The sequence below is a fragment of the Camelina sativa genome, chromosome 3 (genome assembly GCF_000633955.1).
Source record: "Camelina sativa cultivar DH55 chromosome 3, Cs, whole genome shotgun sequence".
NCBI classification, from domain to species: Eukaryota; Viridiplantae; Streptophyta; class Magnoliopsida; order Brassicales; family Brassicaceae; genus Camelina; species Camelina sativa.
In genome coordinates, this window is record NC_025687.1 from 3,103,312 (window position 1) to 3,124,435 (window position 21,124).

General features: G+C 35.4%; 3 protein-coding genes and 2 long non-coding RNA genes across 14 annotated transcripts in view; 2 read left to right on the forward strand and 3 right to left on the reverse strand.

The window, feature by feature from the left end:
* LOC104778602 (telomere repeat-binding protein 5-like) overlaps positions 1-3,338 on the reverse strand; it is a 10,118-nt gene extending 6,780 nt beyond the window's left edge. Inside the window, exons 1-10 of the mRNA XM_019239517.1 lie at positions 3,091-3,338; positions 2,532-2,675; positions 1,695-2,430; positions 1,426-1,590; positions 1,273-1,338; positions 1,110-1,189; positions 784-1,025; positions 413-679; positions 243-306; positions 4-150 (exon numbers count right to left, since the gene is read on the reverse strand). Coding sequence (XP_019095062.1) covers positions 4-150; positions 243-306; positions 413-679; positions 784-1,025; positions 1,110-1,189; positions 1,273-1,338; positions 1,426-1,590; positions 1,695-2,430; positions 2,532-2,612 — 1,848 coding nt within the window. The 5' untranslated portion in view covers positions 2,613-2,675; positions 3,091-3,338. The remainder of the gene's footprint in view (positions 1-3; positions 151-242; positions 307-412; positions 680-783; positions 1,026-1,109; positions 1,190-1,272; positions 1,339-1,425; positions 1,591-1,694; positions 2,431-2,531; positions 2,676-3,090) is intronic.
* Positions 4,021-8,130, reverse strand: LOC104765596 (leucine-rich repeat receptor-like serine/threonine-protein kinase At2g14510). Of its 2 annotated transcripts, none has more exons than XM_010489350.1 (13): positions 7,949-8,130; positions 7,319-7,859; positions 6,744-7,222; positions 6,500-6,644; positions 6,341-6,412; positions 6,187-6,258; positions 6,045-6,122; positions 5,798-5,952; positions 5,518-5,714; positions 5,302-5,428; positions 5,131-5,196; positions 4,794-4,983; positions 4,021-4,688 (listed from the first exon to the last, which is right to left on the reverse strand). In XM_010489350.1, exons 1-13 carry the CDS (start codon positions 8,031-8,033, stop codon positions 4,283-4,285), a joined length of 2,613 nt encoding a protein of 870 aa, XP_010487652.1. In that variant the 5' UTR covers positions 8,034-8,130; the 3' UTR covers positions 4,021-4,282. The 2 variants fall into 2 exon arrangements, with proteins under 2 accessions (XP_010487652.1, XP_010487643.1); XM_010489341.1 differs by having other exon boundaries at positions 6,744-7,234.
* LOC109132189 lies at positions 9,778-10,664 on the forward strand. 3 transcript variants are annotated; one of them, XR_002037437.1, is made up of 4 exons: positions 9,778-10,176; positions 10,248-10,323; positions 10,437-10,516; positions 10,596-10,664. It is a non-coding gene; the product is annotated as an uncharacterized LOC109132189 (long non-coding RNA). The 3 variants fall into 3 exon arrangements; XR_002037438.1 differs by having other exon boundaries at positions 10,277-10,357; XR_002037436.1 differs by having other exon boundaries at positions 10,277-10,323.
* LOC109132188 lies at positions 10,749-15,076 on the forward strand. Of its 7 annotated transcripts, none has more exons than XR_002037430.1 (20): positions 10,749-10,797; positions 10,912-10,979; positions 11,073-11,199; positions 11,348-11,498; positions 11,608-11,664; positions 11,770-11,834; positions 11,946-12,013; positions 12,126-12,244; positions 12,356-12,437; positions 12,517-12,769; positions 12,852-12,908; positions 12,984-13,052; positions 13,193-13,263; positions 13,358-13,473; positions 13,575-13,633; positions 13,782-13,863; positions 13,980-14,174; positions 14,284-14,333; positions 14,458-14,707; positions 14,815-15,076. It is a non-coding gene; the product is annotated as an uncharacterized LOC109132188 (long non-coding RNA). The 7 variants fall into 7 exon arrangements; XR_002037432.1 differs by having other exon boundaries at positions 14,458-14,569; XR_002037435.1 differs by having other exon boundaries at positions 12,984-13,112; positions 14,458-15,076.
* LOC104778603 (leucine-rich repeat receptor-like serine/threonine-protein kinase At2g14510) lies at positions 15,356-19,725 on the reverse strand. Its single transcript, XM_010503056.2, has 13 exons — positions 19,611-19,725; positions 18,970-19,513; positions 18,275-18,753; positions 17,917-18,061; positions 17,775-17,846; positions 17,357-17,428; positions 17,195-17,272; positions 16,955-17,106; positions 16,642-16,838; positions 16,428-16,554; positions 16,243-16,308; positions 15,919-16,108; positions 15,356-15,821 (listed from the first exon to the last, which is right to left on the reverse strand). Exons 1-13 carry the CDS (start codon positions 19,690-19,692, stop codon positions 15,413-15,415), a joined length of 2,613 nt encoding a protein of 870 aa, XP_010501358.1. The 5' UTR covers positions 19,693-19,725; the 3' UTR covers positions 15,356-15,412.

Genomic DNA, 21,124 nt, shown 5'->3' on the forward strand with positions numbered 1-21,124 from the left:
GGGTCCCTCTAGCAATAGGTGTTTCCCCTGTTGCTGGGACCAGTAGGCATGAGCCGTTAGTACCCTGTCTAAGAGCTCCTGTGGAACTGGCTCACCTCTCCTTTGTTGCGGCGATATTCTTGCTGTGTGCACCAGCGTCTTCCATTTGTCCTATTATTCACATCAAACCTCAAATTACTTCTTGCACAACCAACTTAGCTAGACCTCATTACTGAGTTGTAAAAGGAGAGGTTTTTCTTTACCTTCAAGTCAACGTAAGTCCGGTGCTTAGCATTATCAAAAGCTCGCAACTTTACATCACGCCACCTGCATATAGATGTAATTAAGCCCAGCAATTTTAGAATTATCGTGGACCAATCACTGATGGAAATTAAGTCTTCTACTTTGGTGAACATAAAAAAGTTTTAGTTACCTTCCAGTCCCAAGTCTCTCCACAGCTTGAACTAGGGCCTCTACTTCTGCAACAGAGAAAGGTCGACGGATTCTGCGCTGCGCCACCACAGATCGCTTGGTTTTCCGAGGTGGGACTACGGTCAAAGCCTGAACATGCAGAGGACGGACTGGAATCAAGGCTCTGGAGTATATGGTTTTAGCCCTATTTGGTGCTGAGGGTTTCGAGTCAAGGTCACTTTCTACAGAATTACTCGGTTTAGCATGCTTCCCCGGTGATGGGAGACACCTAGAATGACAAACATGTTCCATAAAACATTAGCAACATAATTATTTTCTACACCAAAGACAAAATAGAAGTAAACATTGATCTCTGGAGGGAGTGATACTGACCTTGTTAAAGTGTGAGGTACATTACAGGGACGAACATAGTCAGAATCTTCAGGAGGTAGCGGTTTAGTGGATTGTGGAGGATTGGGCTCAAGACAAAACCCTAGAGTATCCGAAAGAGTGTCTAGAGAGATTCCACTCTGAAGCAGCATTTTGCTGTCGTCTCTAACTTTTTTCCCATGAACAAGAACACCTATGCGTAATTCACCTCCAAGTATCGAGGTCAAAGCTTCCAAGACTGTCCTCTAGAGAAGAGGAAGTAATTTTTTCATCATTATCCATAAACATGAATGAGCCTTTTCAGAAAATTCTAAGTCAAAGATCCAAACCTTTAGTGAACCAACAGTTGCAGTCTCTGGGATTTCAATGAAAAGTTCAGGAACTCTAAATGACTTGATTCCAAGTTTCACTAAGCACAGCAAAGAAAATATGAACAGAGTTAATACAAAACTCATGTGATAGAAACAGGAAAAGCTTCATAGAAACATTTACCGTGAGAATCTCTTGACTGCAACGCTGGCTGCTTCTGACAAGCTATGGATGAAAGAAAACCTGAAACTGCAGAAAACAAATTAAGCTCAGAGTTGATCATTGTATCATCATAACGTGCTTTTGACGTTTAAATGACTAGCTTTTTGGTAATACCCTTTCGAGGTGAACCAGAAAGGCCTTCAGTTTTAGCAGTTTCTTCGGATTGTGATGCTGTATAACCGTCAAAGTATCTTCTTTTTTTAATAGGATAGTTTCTCTCTAATCTTTGGCTTTTGAGACAATGTTTCTTGCTGTAGTAACCATGCTTCATGTCCAAGTCTAAACATTTTCATGGATAACCCATAAGTACTAAAACCATAACATCTTTAAAAGAACATATAACTACTAGCTAGGCCACAAATGGTCCATATATCTATGTTCACCTGAATTAGTTACCGTAGTATCTCTCGGCTTTGGAGAGTCTTTACAATACTTTGAAGCAAAAACTTTTCTTATTCTTCTATCTCCGATACGCAGAGTTGACCTAAATGATTTTGTTCTGTAACGAGCTGACAAGTTTTCGCCATCATCATCATTTTCCTTACCAAGTAAATCTATATCATCAGAGCATACTGAAGGATTTTGGGGAATTGGTTTCCTTAATCCACTACCTATATGATCCTCATCCTTGGCTACAACGTTTCTCGATAACTTTGCTTCAAAGTTTAGCCCACCAAGCATTGATTTCTTATCATTACACTCTGACCTATAGCAATGATCACTATTGTTGTCGATCTTGGTGTCCTCATAGGCCAATTCTTGAGTTTCAAACTTCTCTGAAGAATCAGAAGTTACACCAGAAGAAGATCCAAAGTGGAACTCTGTAAGGGGACCTGGAGATCTATTAAAACTTTGAATTTCATGAGATTTTGGAAGGATCTCAGAGACAAAGAAACTTCTTTCAGCAATATTATTAGTAGTCTCTTCTTCCACTGTTGTGTCGCGGCCGTTAAGCGGTTCCGTCTTAACTGCACAGTGAACATCATTATTACCGGATGATGCGTTGTTACTTGAGGAAGAAGAATTCCCACCTTCAAGAAGCAGTTTGCCAGCTACTGCAGCCAACAAATCGAACGAAGATATTTGATGGTTTTCGCTTTTCTTCTTGAAAGCACTCTTCTAGCAAAAACAGACAAGACACAAAAACATACATATCATAGGTTGGAACATGAAATTAGAAACAAAAAAACAAACAAGTTAAAAGAAATCTATTTAGTTACTCTTGGTGATCTGGCAGCTCGAGGTGTGTGAGGCACCTCATAGCCGTTGAATCCATAATCAAGCCTCTTTTGCAACACCATGATTCGAAGAACATTTCAGACTTTCAGCAAAATGAAGGCATCCTCACGGATGTTACAAGATCCCTGAAGTAAAACAAATCATGTTAACGAGTTCCAACAATGTATTAGAATTTTTCCAACAGATCCATATATCTTGTGTATATATCCATATTCGGAGATATCTTTTCCTTTTGTTAAACCTCTCACTAGAACCCAAGAATTTTCTACTTGCCAAGATCTTTTTAAAGCCTCACTTGATTAATGATAACGTAAAGAAAGAAACAAAAAAAAAAAACAGAGCAAAATCTCACACATGAATGAATACCTAATAACCAAGTGAAACTCTTCTAACCCTGAAACTAGGTTTTCATGGAAACCAAACGCAGTCTCTCGTTCTTAGGAAACCACATTACAACATTGTTAAATAAAAACCCTTTCTTTTATTCGAATCACCGCAATTTTAATAGCAGATCCAAGAAAACATTCAAAAATTTCTCACCTTTTTCCTGCAGGCAAATGCACGACACGATAAGAGAAACAAGATAAGAATCAACAGACTGAAACCAAAATGTTTTTTATTTTCTCATCAACACATTTTTTTTCTTTTTTTACTGGAAAACGAAAGAGAAAAAAAAAGTTTCTGTTTTTATTTTAAATTTTTTTGTGGGTGGAAAATGGAAAAACCCGACAAAGAAACTACGGGAAGGAGAAGGAGAAGGGCTTAAACCCCGTTGGTCTTATACGAGTAACACCGGACGGACGTGTGAGAGAAAGAAAGAAGAAGAGCGAATAACCGGCTATAACCAGTAAAACCCCCCCACCCCCTGAAGACCTGTTCTTCTTCTCCCCTTCTTGGGTCACCCATCACTGTCTCACGCTACCTCCTCTTCGTTCGGACACGTGCTCTCTCTGTCGGATCGTGCGCTTTTTTTTTTACCACACACAGACTTCTACAAAAACGTTGAGTCACATATGCCATGTAACCTTTTTTTTTTCCTTTTTTTTTTCAAGTCCAAGCCATGCCATTCTCTTTTTCCCCTTTTTTTTTATTGTCTTTTTCAGTTTATTGTATATTTTTATAAGAAAATATCATTTTGATAATTTTATTTTCATAGAGTAAAAAAAAAACTGAATAGAATATTCAAGTGTTAGGTTAAACAAATGTTCATGCTCAATAAAATTTTATATATCAGAGGAGAAAATCTATTTACGTAAAGAGTACATTTTTCTTAATTTTACTCATATTCATCCGCACCAATATCGGAATTGAGGATTAAATTTACTTTAAAATAATTAAATCAAAACTATTAATGAGAATTCTGGCACACCGAGGCTACATTTTTGGTATATGGTCCAACTTATCCATAACTATTGTCGGAACGGTACAAAATGTTGCCTGGTCGTCTTATTAGTCTTTCTTATAACCATATTTACGCAAATATATATATACTCAAGCGATATACAAAAGATACTCTTCGGTCCAATAGATATTTTCGTACAACATTTACATGGTCGACGGACAGAGCATCCACAAAACAATTATTATAAATTTATGAAACTAATTCAAATAGGAATATATAGATGAAAAGATTCCGTAGCGTGAGACGAAGTTTTTCAACATTCCAGACTTTAATACAACCTGTGGATCGGAGAGTATATTTTCAAATAGAAATATATAGTAGATGAAAAGATTAACGGGCTGAAGGAGTATCACTGATGAAAGTTATGCTATGCCCCGTTGACTTAGTTGAATTTTCATCTTGGCTCCTTCTCTTACTTAGGTTATATATTTCCAAACACTCATTTAACTCATGAGCAACCCGAGTCATGTTTGGTCTTTGTGTGGAAGAAGGGTTAATGCATGCCATTGCTAATTCAAGAGCTTTCCAAGATGAACCTGTGTCATAATCTCCATGGAGATTCGGATCCATAATACTTTGAATATCACCAGTTGCAAGCATAGACTTGGCCCATTCTACTATGTAAGACTTTTCACGGGATTGTTCAATCACCTGTTGGCCTGTGATAATTTCCAGTAACACAATCCCAAAGCTATAAACATCACTCTTCTCTGTTAACCAATTCTTTTGATAATATCTGCAAGAAAAGTACTTAACTAAGATGTTTGTATTTTGTTTTCACTAAGCACATAAAAAAAGCAGACATTTATAAGACTAAAATGTGATGTGAACTATAACTTACTCAGGATCAAGATATCCAAGAGTTCCAGCTACATTTGTTGATACGTGAGTGTTACTCCCCACTAGAAAAGATCTTGAAAGTCCGAAGTCGGCCAGTTTCGCTTCAAACTGTTGACCTAACAATATATTGGTACTTTTCACATCTCTATGAACCATTGGTGGCTTACATCCAATATGCAAATACTCAATTCCTAGTACATAGAAAACCTTCATATGTTAATTAACTATCATATAAATGAATTTCAAAAGAAATAAGAATATAGTATGTACGTATATATATTGTCTTAAAAAAAAAAAGAAGGAAATATAACAATAGGAACTAAAACATTTCTACAAACCTAGCGCAGACTCGATAGCTATCTTGAGTCTACTCGACCAGTTCAAAATAGAACCCACACGTTTTCCTGCCAAAAATCATCATATGGTTAAAAATAATTAGAAGGTTTAGAAAACCTTTGGTTCTTGGAAAAGGTAACTCAAAAACTGGTTATCATACTCTAATAGTCTACCTGAGAGATGTTCCTTTAAGTTCCCATTTTCCATGAACTCGTAGATGAGAGCCAAGCCATTTCCTTCATCAGAATATCCGATGAGGCTTACTAAATTCACGTGGTGAACTCTTAGCAGTAGTTCGACCTAACATTATTTAACGATATGAAAGGGTATATTTCGTGACCTCATGATTGTCTTAAAATCTCTTGGATATTAGTAATGTAACTAAGTACCTCTGTTTTGAACTCCTTGTAGCCTTGAGTTGATGACTGAGAGAGAACTTTAACGGCTACTTGTTCATTGTTTAGAAAACCATGACAAACAACACCAAAGCCTCCTTTACCGAGAACAACTTGAAAGTTATTAGTCATTTCCTTGACCTCTGAATATGTATATCTTCTATTTTTCATTTCGAGTGATGGGCGCCTAACTGCAGAAAATAATTTGACATGGATTCATGAGAGTTAATACTTTTGATATGGATTAATCTATATAAATGTTTTTTCTTTCCACCTTTGCAAGTTGATGGCTTTCTTTTTCTGTAAATAAATATGAGAACAACCACAAATATGATAACAGCCACAAACAAAAGAGACACAACAATCGGCACGACAGGGGATCTAGATCTTGGTTCGCTTGACCCACGTTGATTTACATTTGCATCAACACTAGAGAATGAATACGTTATTGATCAATAAATAAACCATAAAACGAGAGTGAATAATAAATCCTATGAGATCATCGCAAAACAGAGTCTTACGATAGCTTTAATCCATCCTTTTCTCTATCGAGAAGGGCTTGAGGAACAGAGCCACTAAGATTGTTTCCTCTTAAGTTTCTGTGGACGTGGAGAGATCATTAGAAACTAATATAGACAACACAATGAGATTTAGATAACTTACATGACCAACAACGATTTCATCTTGGCTAGAAATTCCGGCACTTCTCCAGTCAAGTTGTTATTCGATAAATCCCTAAAATTATATTTTCAAGAGATAAACGTTAAACCAATCCAACAATTTTTATTTTATTTTATTCAATCATGCAGAGACGTACAATTCTCGAAGCTGACTTAGATTCTGTATGCTAGCCGGTATAACTCCAGTTAATCCACTTGAAGACAGATCTCTGTATGCATATGACCGGAGACATAATCACATAAAAAGATACATTTAAATTGATAACAACAGTTTTGTTTTAAATTAATGTTCTTACAATGCTATGATTCTTGGTGGTGTGGAGATATCAATAACGTTGCAGCTTAAACCAACCCACGAGAATTTCTTAGGAACACATGGATCTCCCTGCCAGCTGATTCTACTCAATTTATAAGTAGTTTGGATGTTCTTTATGGCAATGACTAACCATAGTACAAAAAAAGACCACGAATTAAAAATGTGAAAAGACATATAAAATCCGTCTACTTATATTCACAAAATTAAAATACATGGTTACATACCATCATCTGTACTCGTCTCTGATTGTGGAAAATGTATGATGCTAAAAATCTCTAAAGCATTTATTAGGGGTGGTAGAGTAGATTTGGGCGTTTTTGATAGCTGCACACGACATACCCCTCCCTCGCATTTCAGCGGAACAGTGTTGAATAAAGTCTGTGCTTCAAACTTCATAGGACTATAAGAATCAAAATCAACTTTTCCATTTGCTACAATTTTGAATTCCCTAGTTTCATTGGCCTGCACTTGTTGAATTTCGGCGAAGTAAAGGTAACCGTACATTTCGTCATCAGAGGTTTCCAAATCCCAGATAATGGTCAATGGCTCACTGGCATTAGTCGGTATGGCGGCGGTCGAAATAACATCACGTGGGGGTGCATAGCCATGGGAAGAATCCGTAACGTTGAGGGTTGTGTTTATTTGAGTCCACTCCGGTTGTAAATATGGAAGCCAAATACGATCATACACATCTTTCGGATAACTGCCAGTATCACTAATTAACTTTTATATCAAGAAACCTAAAAAAAAATACAAGTATATGGAAGTAAAGCAGCCTATATTATAAAATATCACATACCTTATAATTTTTTCTGAAGTGGTGAAATAGAGGTGAGCTATAGTCTTCAAGGAACCTGTTTGAGCACTATAAGTATCATACGGCAAGGGTCTTAACTCTATGGACGATATCAGTGGTGTGCTTGTCCCTGTCTTAACAACACATAAATCTAAACTGTTAGACCTTGTAATGTGAATGATCTCCTCAGTCGCACCTAAACCCGATTTTCCAAGATCTAAAGATGTCCAAATATTGGGACCAAGATATAGGTCGAATCTTGGAGGATTATTAAGACCGTCGTAGTTGCCATATACAAACACGGTCCTGATTAGATAGTTCGTGTCTTGCTTGGTACTCAGACTATAGCAATTTCTTATTCCATCCGGGAAGTATCTTAAAACCCTGTTTGGCTTCGAGATAAATTCTATGTCTGAGTTATTTTGGATATGACCGGTTTTTCCTCCGCGGATGAAATTGGCATCAGATATGTATGTTAAATTGGTGAATTTTTCGTTATAAGGTGATTCGTTAGAAGGTAATCCACAATCCAAACTGATGAATCCTGGTAAAGCCGGATAGGTAAATATCGGAAAAAACTTTTTTCATATATTAGAAAAATTCAAGAAAAAGTGAAAGACAAATAAAGAATACCTTGTTGATTTTGAGACTTAACAAGATGTATAATAATGGAGAAAGTGGCATAATCAAGTAACAGACGTTTGTTGCAAATCTCCATTCTCGACTACTTCTTAAGTTTCAACCAAACGAAAACTTAACAACGTAACAACGAAAAAGTAGTACTCTCGAAACATTATAGAGTCATATGTATCTTTTTATTTTGTGTACATCCTATATATGAATATTTCTACTAGTGATCATTCTTTAAGCACTGCCAAGTAAAAAGTTGGCAATGTCAACTTATGGAAACGTCACCTGCAAATAGGAAACGATCTAATGTATTTTTCTAATACATAAATGACGTAAAAGACTATTAGTCTAAGATGGAACGAGTAATTTCTAGGAAGCTTGACATGAATGTTTGAGATCAATGATCAATGTGGCATTCTCAAATTCAAAAAGCCAAACGTCTGTTATAAAAAATATGCAACCATGCTATGTCGGAATATATTATATAATTATCACACTTAGGCCGGTTAAATCAAGTGTTTGATATTTTAATAAATATGAATTTCATATAATTTGTTGTGGAGAAACTAAAATACTAATATTTTGCAATATTTAAGAATCAGGAATATCTGTAAATAATTTAATTTTGATTTATGGGAAATCGTCAAGGTCCAGTAGTTTCTAAAATATCCATTTTCTAAAACTCACACCCTTAAAACTTGTTGTTTTATCCATTTAAGTTCCACTCTTAAGGATGTAATTTGTTTGTAACGGTAAAATTGATCACGCGCTCTAGTTTTTCAGTTTTGGAAAATAAGCTGATTTGGCGGACTATAGACCACGGAGACTGAGAGAATTTTAGCGAGTTATTACCACGCGTTATTTCTGCGAGTGGGGTATTATTTTACAATCTGGATCCGGCTACATACTTGGGCCTTGGGCCATCGGCCGATATCCTTAAAACTTTTTTGTACAAATCCATATTATTTAAGGGTTTACCTGTAAAATATTCGCATTACAGACTTTGAATACACACAACCTGTGGAGTAGACATGACCAAAATCAAACCGTAACCGCACTGTATCCGAACCCTAACCACACTATAACCGTATAAAATGGTTAAAAACCGTAATTGTTAACCGTAAATATGTGGTTAAATTATATTAACCATAACCGTTAATTAACCGTAACCGTATCAAAACCGTTGGTTAACCGCATAGTTAAACCGTAATTTGTTATCCGTAACCGTTTTAAATATGTAATAAAATATACTAATAATTAATTATTTAATATGAATTATATGATATATAGAAATATGAGTACACTAAAATAACATATTAATTGTAAATAAATAATATCAATTATATTATATAATCAAATAATATTAACTGTATCATATTATCAAATAACCGTAACCGTATATAACCGTAACCGCTTCAACCGGAACCGTATTTAACTGTAACTGTTTAACCGTTTAATAAATGGTTATGGTTAAGGTTAAACAAAATTTTTAACCGTAACCGTGGTCATACTTACTGTCGAGTATACTGTATCTCTCAAAAACAAAACAAAAATTATATTAACGAGCTGAAGGACTATCACTGATAAAACTTATGTTATAGAAGAAAAAGGAAATTTTTTGTCAAAAAAATATTAACGAAAACTGAAAAAAAAAGAAACACATAGAACCGTTATCAAAAAAAAAAAAAAAAGGGAAATTATGTCAAGTCAAAATAAAAATAAGAAAAAGTAAAAAATCAGAAGTTTTCCTTTTTGCGGTGTCAACATTATCTTTATAAATAGTCTTGCTTGACTCATCTCTTTTCTTCTTCTTCACATGAGAAATCATAGCAACGAAACAAAAATATTTTTTTCCTAATTACAAGTTTCTTCTTTTAGTTTATTTTTCTAATTACAAGTTTTTTCTTCTCGAGCGAACAAACTCTGGGAATGTCTTACGATGAGATGAGAAGATGGTCGGTGGTCTCGAGACTATGGAGCCGACGACGATCCATGTAGTGTAAGCCACTCTCTCTCTCTCTCTCTCTGCCCTTCATCACTCTACAGCGTGAAACCCTAATCTGTAAGATAAGATTGATCGGAGGGAAGCAACTCGTTTCCTGACTCAGTCACGTTTTCTCAAAACCCTAAAATCTCTCTACGGACATGGCGTCTCTCTTTGTTCAGCCACCGCCTACTTTGGCGTCTCCGCCGTTCTTCTTCTTCGGTTCGATTTGATCTCTCTCTCTCTCGTAAGTCTCCGACTCTATATGGAACTCATATCAATCAGTAGCTTTTTACGCTTCGTATCTAATGAATCTAGTTCTCGATTGTTTCATGTTGGTTCTGGAGATCCTTACAAGTTCGACGGCGGAAGAGACCAACCGGTTTTGTTAATTGTTAATACCCCAATTCACCGATACATGATCGAGTGTACACTACAGTTACTTGCTTGTTTTTTTCTAGGGTTTGGTTTCTAACTTGTTGCTCTGTTTTTTTTTTTTTTTTCCAGGTTTGGATGATGTTTAGATCAATCAATGATGGCTTTGATGGAAACGTTTCTTCTCTACGCAATGTCTTCACTCTTCAGGGGTTTTGTTCTGTACCTCTTAACATATCTTTTACTTCTTTTATATGTTTTGTACCTTACGTTTCTTTCTTCCTCTTGCAGGTGTTTTGGAAGCAAATTATTGATCTGATCATTACCTTCTTCTACATGCTGCTACGTCTTCAGGCATTCTCACGGGCTCCTCCTTACTCTAAACGCATCTCTATTAGCTTCTGAATTGACTTTACTTGTCGTTTTTGTTTTGTTGCTTAGATTTGTGGAGGAGGATCTTAGGATTGATCGGTGATGGCTTTGACTGATCCTGGTCTCTCTCATTCATATTGCTCGTCTAAGATTTGGTTTCTAAGTTTCTAACTGAATCGTTTAAGAGTTTTTAGTATGTTCATGTGATTTTTACTTCTTTGTTATGTTATTTCAGGTTTTGGATGATGCTTTTATCGATCATTGATGGCTTTGATGGACGCACTTCTTCTCTGTGCTATATAGGTGATCTTCAGGAGTTTTTTTCTTCCTCTTTACTCGTCTTTTACTTCTTTTTGTTTTGTTTTGTACCTTACGTTTTCTTTCTTCGTTTTGTAGGTATTTTGCAAGCGAGTTATGATCTGTGATCTAAGGATTAGTTGCACGGGATGGTTGTAGCTATGTTTGGCTTGTTTCTGGCATCAGTGGTGTTCATATTTTAGTTGTTGGAGTGTCCGGGAATAAGGTATCTGTCTTGCTTCTTTCTCTTCTTTTTTGTTATCCTAAATGTGGAAGGTGACTGTGATGTTTGTAGATTTTTAAGTGATATGTTTCTGTATTTGTAAGGCATTAATTGTATACTAATATCCTATTTTTGATCCTTGTTTATGTAGAGAACCGTACTCTGATTCTCAGATAGATAATGTAATGTCGACAAGGTCGATCAATGAGAATGAAGCAAGCAGAAGGTTGAAATTAGAAGAATTCAGTATCCAGTTTGATGGTTCGTGACTTCTAATCCTGATAATTTGGTGATTAGCATTGGTATGACTCCTCCTAATCTAGTCTTTATTAAATCCAGTCTTCACTCTGTTGGCATATATATTCTGTTTTTGCTTGCCCTAATCATTAACTTGGATGTAATGTTTTGCAGGAGCTACTAACAAGTAACAAGCCACAGAAGTTGGATGATGCAGTGCTTAGGAGATTGGTAAGAACATTTTTGTCACCAGGATTTTCATTTTTATCATATCATTTTTAGTCACTCTGTTTATTATGTTCATGCGACTTTTACCTCTTCCCTCTGTTATTTCAGGTTTTGGATGATGCTTTTATCGACAAGTGATAGCTTTGACTGATCGTCCTCAGGCGTTTGTATAGGTTCCTTTCTCTAAACGCATCTCTATTATTTGTTTCTGAATATTCACTTTCTTTATGTTGTTTTTTTTCTTCTAGTTACATGTTATTTATTTGTCGTTTTTGTTGTTTCAGGTTTTGGATGATGCTTTTCTCTATCAATATTGATGGCTTTGACTAATCCTCCTCCAGCGTTCTCATGGGTTCCTTGCTCTAAACACATCTCTATTATTTGTTTCTGAATATTCTCTTTGTTTCTGTGGTGTTTTTGTTCTAGCTACATGTTATTTACTTGTTGTTTTTCTATTGTTTCAGGTTTTGGATGATGATTTTATTAATCAGTGATGGCTTTGACTACTCTTCTTCAGGCGTTCTCATGGGTTCCAATTGGAATGGAGTATATAGTAACTCACAACTATAAGCTTGCGGACCAGGTAACAAGTTAGAAAATGATGTGTGGTATCTTCAAATTATATGGCTTTTCACTTGCTTGTTTCTTTTCTAAGGGTTTGGTTTCTAACTTATTGTTCTGTTTTTTTTTCCAGGTTTTGGATGATGTTTTATATCAATCAATGACGGCTTTGATGGAAACGCTCCTTCTCTATGCAACGTCTTCACTCTTCAGGGGTTTTGTTCTGTATCTCTTAACACATCTTTTACTTCTTTTATATGTTTTGTACCTTACATTTCTTTCTTCCTCTTGCAGGTGTTTTGGAAGCAAATTATTGATCTGATCATTACCTTCTTCTACATGCTGCTACGTCTTCAGGCATTGTCACGGGTTCCTCCTTGCTCTAAACGCATCTCTATTAGCTTCTGAATTTTCAGTTTGGTTTGATGGTGTTCTTTCTAATTACATGTTACTTGTCGTTTTTGTTGTGTTGGGAGGAGGATTCTACGATTGTTCGGTGATGGCTTTGACGGATCCTTGTCACTCTCATTCATGTTATTCTTCTAGGGTTAGATTTCTAAACTGAATCCTTCAAGGCTTTTTTTATTATTTTCATGCGATTTTTACCTCTCTTCGCTCTGTTATTTTAGATTGTGGAGGAGGATGCTTTGATGGATCTTTTTTTCTTCTCTGCGCTACATCTTCAGGTAGCTTTTTTCCTCTTAGCAGATTTTTTTTTCTCCATATAAGTGAATTAACATCTCAGTCTCTCTTTCATGCAGATCGTTGAGGCACCTGAATTGTTGTGTGGAAGGCTTAAAGAGAGAACTTTGTGGGAGTTTAACTTTCAGGTTTAACATTGTTCACACACATTCAGATGAGAGATGTTCCACAAATTCTTTCCTAGACGAGTTTGTTCTTTAAATTTGTCCTTTTTAACTTGTTTTTGTTGGTACTCTTAAAACTGAAAATATCTCTTTCTTTGATGCAGATCTCTCTCTTTGACGCAGATCGTGGAGGCACCGGGACAGATATAGTGATTTATGCCAAATCTTTCTTCTGGTCTGTCATCTTAACAAGTTTCTTCTGTGCTACATCTTTCGATTATCATCTTCTCTATTACAACCACAAGTTCCTCTGTTTTGTTATGTCTCAGTTATTTTGAAGGACACCTTTGATATGTCGTCGCCTTCTGTTACCTCTTTGACGGTCGCTTCTTTCCCTTTGTTTTATTTTTAGTGTTCTTTATGATCAGCTAATGTTTTTCTTTAGGTAAGGTTACATCTTCTTTTTCCCCCTAATGACTTTCAGAGATTTGCTATTGTTGGTGATGTTCCTCATGTCTCTTATTTTGTGTTTTTTTTTTGTTGAAGTATGTGGAAACAAACTTATGCTGAATTATTGTAACTGGACTTGATGGAGATGTTATCAGGTTTCCTTCTCCTTATCTTTGTTTTTGCCTGATTTCTATGGTTTAAATGCTATCACGGCCTTCTTTGTTTGCTTGTTTCTGGCACCAATCGTGATCGTATTTGTAGGTGTTGGAATGAGTTTGATTGTTTTGGTTATTTATATGGTAGTGAAAAGGAGAAGTTGAGATGAAGATTTTGAAATGGCAAAATCTAGTATCTGAAAGACTGGACGCTATGGGTAAGCGTACAGGTAATAAATTTTGATTTCTGACCTTTTAACATATAAATATGAAGAACCACAAGTGAATTCACATTGACGGTTGTTTGTTTTGCTTGTTTCTGGCATCAATGGTGTTGATATTTTAGGTGTTGGAATCATGATCATTCATGATAAACATGTTGTCACTTGGAGATCTGAATATGTTTTACTCTGGTTCTCAGATAGATAGTGTAATGTCAACAAGGTCAGTGAGAATGAAGCAAGCAGGAGGTTGAAATCAGAATTCCTTATCCAGTTTGATGGTGTGACTTCTAATCCTGATGATTTGGTGATTGGCATTGGTATGATATCTTCTAATCAAGTCTTCATCAAATCCAGTCTTCACTCTGTTGGCATAAATATTCTGTCTTTGCTTGCCCTAATTATTTACTTGGATGTAATGTTTTGCAGGTGCTACTAACAAGCCACAGGAGTTGGATGATTCAGTGCTTAGAAGATTGGTAAGAACATTATCTGTCACCAGGATTTTCATATTCACCAATTGCTAAGTAAAGTATTTGATTTGGTGGTTCTTCTTCCTTCTAGTTACTAATTACTTGTCGTTTTTTTGTTGTGTTGGTTTAGATTTGTGCTGGAGGATCCTACTAATGATCGGTGATGGCTTTACTGATCCTTGTCACTCTCATTCATGTTATTCTTCTAGGGTTTGGTTTCTAGCTTACATCTTATATATATGGTAGGTTCAATTCAATATATAAGATTTTATAGTTCCACCTGAAAAAAAAGTCTTACCACAAGAAGACCATCACAATTATTTCGACTTTGCTCTCAGACGATTAGTCCAACCCTGGGCGTGCCTTACTGTTGTTGATAGGTGCACGATGAAATTTTCCGATTAGGATCCATCTCCATCAGCAGTAGAACTTGATAACTTAAATTAAAAATTTTATTAGTACTCATCTGTTTTCTGTATTTTACTAGTTACTTCTCAAGCGCTCTAGTTTTGCAAGTTTGGTAAATTAGCTGATTTGGCGGACTATACACCACGGAATCTGAGAGTATTTGAACGAGTTATTAGCACGCGCTGTATTTGCGAGTGGAGAAGTTTATTCACGCGTTGTAGTCTTGAATCAGTTTGCTTTGGACTTCCGCTGACATTTAAGTGTGCTTTGGACCTTGGGCCCATTTTGTTTATATTCAACGGCCCATTTATAATTTAATATTTTATTGTTTCAGTTCGTTACTTCGATTCGATCATATTCACTTCTTTTTCTCTAAAAATTTTAATTATTTTATTTTTCTTATTTTGTCTAGACAGTTATTATAGGAAAACGCACATGAAAACTTAAATTCCTTTTGCCCCTTAAAAAGCAAAAAATGATATAAAGTGAAAAGGAAGACTAGTTAAAAGTTAAAACAGGTCTTACGTACAGATGATATTAGGAAATGATTTCACTGTTGCGATAAAGCTTTTAACATATTCACATTACAGACTTTGAATACAAACTGTAGAGTAGACTGTATATCTTAGTTTCAAACAAAAGAATATATATATATATATATATAGATGGAAATATTATTAACGAGCTGAAGGACTATCACTGATGAAACTTATGTTATGTACCATGGACTTTGATGAATTTGCATCTTGGCTCCTTCTTTTACCTAAGTTCTCGTATATTTCCAAACACTCATTTAGTTCATGAGCAACCCTAGTCATGTTTGGTCTCTCTCTAGAAGAAGGGTTAATGCATGACATTGCTAATTCAAGAGCTTTCCATGATGAAGCTGTGTCATATTCTCCATGGAGTTTCGGATCCATAATACTTTCAATATCACCATTCGCGAGCATAGACGTCGCCCATTCTGATAAGTAAGAATTTTCACGTGAGTGTTCTATCGCAGGTTGGCCACTGATTATCTCCAGTAACACAATCCCAAAGCTATAAACATCACTCTTCTCTGTTAACCAGTTCTTTTGGTAGTATCTACAAAAAAACAAAAAGATATTACATTTTTTCAATATCTAACACGAACGAAAACAAACATTGTTGAAACTACAATGTGATATGAAGTAGAACTTACTCAGGATCAAGATATCCAAGAGTTCCAGCAACATTTGTTGATACGTGAGTTTGACTTCCCACTAGAAAAGATCTGGAAAGTCCAAAGTCGGCGAGTTTTGCTTCAAACTGTTGACCTAACAGTATATTGGTACTTTTCACATCTCTATGAACCATTGGCGGCTTACATCCAATATGCAAATATTCAATCCCTAGTACAATACATAGATAAACCTTTATATGTTAACGAATTGTCATTAAAATGATATTTTAGAAGGAATAGGGATATATCAAATTGAGAAACAGTAACACATAATGATAAGAACTAGCAAAAATTTCTACATACCTAGCGCAGACTCAATAGCTATCTTAAGTCTACTCGACCAGTTCAAAAAAGAGCCACGACGTTTTCCTGCCAAAATTCAAAAATATATGGTTAGAAATCATTAGAGGAAATTTCTAAAGCCCTTTGGCTTGTAACTCAAAAAGTGTTTTATTTTATTTTTATATCATATTCTAACTATGGTTCACCTGAGAGATGTTCCCTTAAATTCCCATTTTCCATGAACTCGTAGATGAGAGCCAAGTCATTTCCTTCGTCACAATATCCGACAAGGCTTACTAAATTCACGTGGTGAACTCGTAGAAGTAGCTCAACCTAACGATCAACAATATAAAAAGATATAATATTCAGGAGAGCATGCATGATTGTCCGAAAACTAAGTTGAAAATAGTTTTGTAATACCTCTGTTTTGAATTCCTTGTAGCCTTGAGTAGATGAATGTGAGATAACTTTAACGGCTACTTGTTCATTGTTTAGAAAACCACGACAAACAACACCGAAGCCTCCTTTACCCAAAACAACTTGAAAGTTATTCGTCATTTCTCTGACCTCTGAATATGTAAATCTTCTATTTTTCATTTCAAGTGATGGGCGCATAACTGCAGATAAAAAGTTTCAACACGTTCATTCGATCAACATATATATTTCATACTTTTGATGATTTTATATGATATCATATTTTCTTTATATATACTATATATTCCCTAGTGAGTACCTTTCCCAGTTGATGTCTTTCTCCTTCTTAAAATGAAGATGGGAACTAACACCATTATGATAATGGCCACAAGAGAAGAAACGGATGCGACGACAACCACCACCGGAAATTTTGAATGGCATGATACGCATAAGTCTTTATTTCCTTCAAGACTAAAGCAAATAATGTTATTGGTTTATACAAAAAAAAAAAAGAAGATGAATAGTGATCAAAGAAGATCACCATGGAAACAAATCTTACTGTAGTTGTAGTCCTCCCTTTTTTCTATTAAGAAGGGCTTGGGGAAGAGGACCTCTAAGATTGTTTCCATTTAAGTTTCTGAAGATGTAAAAAAATTATTAAGACAATAAGATTTGATTTAATAAGAAACATTTGTTGTGCTTCTCCGGAAAAAAAACTTACATTTTCAACAAGGAGTCCATCTTGGCTAGAAACTCAGGCACTTCTCCAGTTAAGTTGTTATTCGACAAGTCTCTAGAATTTTGTTTAAGACAAAAATAAACAAAAAAAATGCCCTGATTGGTAACACATTTTTAAAATTTTAAAAATGTTTAAAGCTTTGACAGTTAATTTTTTGCCAATCACATTTTTTTTGTTTTTATTTTTTTTTTAAGTTTTAAAATTACTTTTTTTTCTCTTACTTGTTTTCCTTTTTTTTATAAAGCGTCAAATTCATGCTTTAAAACTAAACAATTTTTAAATCATTCTTTTTTTTCTGCCTTTTATATTTAAAAACTCTACAAAAATATATATAAATATTTTACTTATTTTATTTTTATAAATTAATTTTCACTTTATCCAAATATGGAGAGATACTTACAATTCTTGAAGTTGAGTTAGATTTTGTATGCCATGCGGTATAACTCCACTTAATCCACTTCCAGACAAGTCTCTGTTATATAGTGATGAGAAATCAGATGTATTCAGAGTTCTTTTAATAAAATTAGTTTGAGTGTTCGTACAATGTTATGATTCTTGGTGGTGTGGAAATATCAATAATACTGCAGCCTACACCAATCCACGAGAACTGTTTAGGAACACATGGATCGCCTTGCCAACTGAGTTTATTCAATCTGTACGTAGATGCGATAGTCTTAATAGCAATGACTGAAACAAAAGAATAAGTTAACGAAAACATGAGTAAGACCTATAAAAATAAAACGATGAGTATCTCACATTGGTGAAGAAAAGTACCAAAACTAAGCTCTATAAGCTTTGGGGTATTACTCACAATAAAATAAAATAAAATAAAATAACCAACTAAACCAATGTGGGATTCTATCATATGTGTTATATGCATTAAAGTACACAGCCACATACCGTCACTTTGATTTGTTTCTGATTGTGGAAACTCAATGGTCGTGAAAATCTCCAAGGCATTCATCAAGGGTGGAAGAGTCGACCTCGGCGTTTCTGAAAACTGCACTCGACATACCCCTCCCTCACATTTTAGTGGTACAGTGTTGGTTAGCATCCCTACTTCAAACTTCTTGGGACGATAAGGTGGGAAAATAACTTTACCATTCCCCACAATTTCGATTTCTCGTGTTTCATTGGCTCGCACTTGTTGGATATCGGCGACATATATGTAAGCATAAGTTTCATCATCAGAGCTTTCCAAATTCCAGGTAAAGATCAATGGCTCACTAGCATTAGTTGGTGTGGCTGCGGTCGCAATTACATCTTGTGGCAAGTCATAGCCACCAGAAGAATCGGTAATGTTGAGGGTTGTGCTTATATGCGTCCATTCTGGCTGGAAGTACGGATTCCAAGCACGATCATGAACATCTTTGGGATGACTGCCAAATTAAAATTCAAGTATTTACGTTAGATCAAGAGAATGAAATATGTAATAGACCAACCCTTGTAGTCTACTACTTGGATTGACAACACTTGTAGTCTAGTGGTTTTGTATTAGGGTTGTCCAGTTTCATAGATTCAAATTTGGAAGTGTGTGTGTGACAGTTGTAGACGGCAAGAAAAAAACAAAAAAAGTCGAGTTAACATATACTTACAGTATTGTTTTGTTAGAAGTGGTGAAGTAGTAGCGCACTAAATTCTTCAAGGAACCTGTTTGTGCAGTATAAGTATTGTACGGCAAAGGTCTTAGTTCAATTGCTGATATAAGTGGTGTACTTGTTCCTGTCTTGACAACGCATATGTCCAACATGTTAGATCTTGTGACGTAAATAATCTCCTCAACGACAGCACCAAAACCTGTTCTTCTCAGATCTAGGGACTTCCAAATGTTAGGACCAAGATAGAGGTCGAATCTTGGGAAAATATTAAGACCATCATAATTCCCATATACAAAAACTGTCCTGATGAGGTAATTTGTATCTTGAGTGACATTCAGACTGTAGCAGTTTCGCGTTCCGTCAGGGAAGTATCTCAAAACCGTATATGGTTTTGCGATAAAGTCTGTCTCAGAGACTTTTGTGATGGTACCAGTCTTTCCTCCGTGGACAAAACCAGCATCAGAGATGTAAGTGATATTGGTGACTGGTTCGACATAAGGAGACCCATTGGAAGGTAATCCACAATCTATACTGATGAATCCTGGTAATAACCAAAGAGATACATCAGAAAGATACTGATTTTTTTTTTTTTTTTTGGAAAATCAAGTTCTATATATCAGAGGGAGAAGTAAAAGTACCTTGTTGATCCTGAGACTGAACTTGGTGTATGATGATGAAAGTGGCAAAAGCGAGAAACAGAAACTTCATGCAAGTCTCCATTCGCGACTACTTATCAATTCTCAACCAAATCAAAATTTTAACAAACTATCAAAGCCTTGAAGCATCATGACTTCATTTATGTATGTATGTATATCTGTTTCATACTCCTTTGATGAGCTGGTAAAGTCAACTTAATGCATACGTCAATTAGCAAAAAATAAAACTAGCTAGCTATATAAACAGTGCTGGCAGTCATTAAAACAAGGAAAAAAGATATGGATTGCAATATCAAATATGGATGGGGACATGATTTTGCTGTCGCGTTCCGATTTGAATTAATACAATGTGAACCAAATCATTCTTCATAACAATAAAAGCCGGGTCAATAGCAATAAAATAACTTAACTTACGTAAACGAATTAATACTAATGATTTTTTAATGCATGTGAAACAGAATAGTTCATTTTTCTTTTCGACAACTGATAGTCAACAGTGAACAGATGTCAGAGGAAGCCAGTCCCGGTGGACAACCATTGGCCTAGAGGCTTCCTCTGAATTAACTTAGCCATTGACTATTAGTTAAAGATCATCGGTTCCGGACCTTCCGGTTTCTATCCAAATTACATTAGCCAAGTTAAACCTATATATTTCGGTTTTCCCTACTACTCCATTTAATTTAATAATACTGGCGGGTAGAACACGTATCTTACGGTAGTCTCTGTCACCCAATTCTGATGTGAATTTGAACTGATCTTGGTAAAATGAAAACAAGGCACGCTCCCCAACATTGTTCGTACTTCGCAAGAACGTTCTCACCAGCCCTGCATGTATGTTAAATTTGCTGTTTGTTTAAGAAAAAAAATCGTCTGGAAACTTCTATATTTGTTTTAAAATATTCGTGTTGGATATGGGCCAAATGGAATATCCAAACTTTATAAAAAATAAATCCCTAAAGAAGTTTTTAATACTTCCACTTGGAAAAAAGTCTTACCACATATATTCATATCATTGTACTTGATAAATTATTTCGACTTTTTCCCACCAGCAATATAAGTGAAACTTAATTATTTATATAATTATTCAACCGTTTTCTATATATCCAGAAGGTTTGATGTGTCATGTTTAGATTATAAGTATTTTGGTAGTTTGTGATCCTTGCTTTTCTTGGAGAGAGTAAGATAATGAAAAATCTCCGTGGACTTCTATCGGTCTTCCTAATTATTATGCCTTTTGGCATTCCTGAATTTGCTCAAGCACAAGATCAACAAGGTACAGCTTTTTCCTCTTTAATTTCTAAACATTTTTCCTAGACATTAATTTAGTTTCCAAACTTAAACACTTGTAAACTATTTCCTTCATTTTTTTCTTGTCTTTCAAGGATTCATCAGTTTGGATTGTGGATTACAAGCCAATGAGTCTCCTTACACGGAACCAATGACAAAGTTAACATTCAGATCAGACGCTGATTTCATCAAAAGCGGAAAAAGTGGTA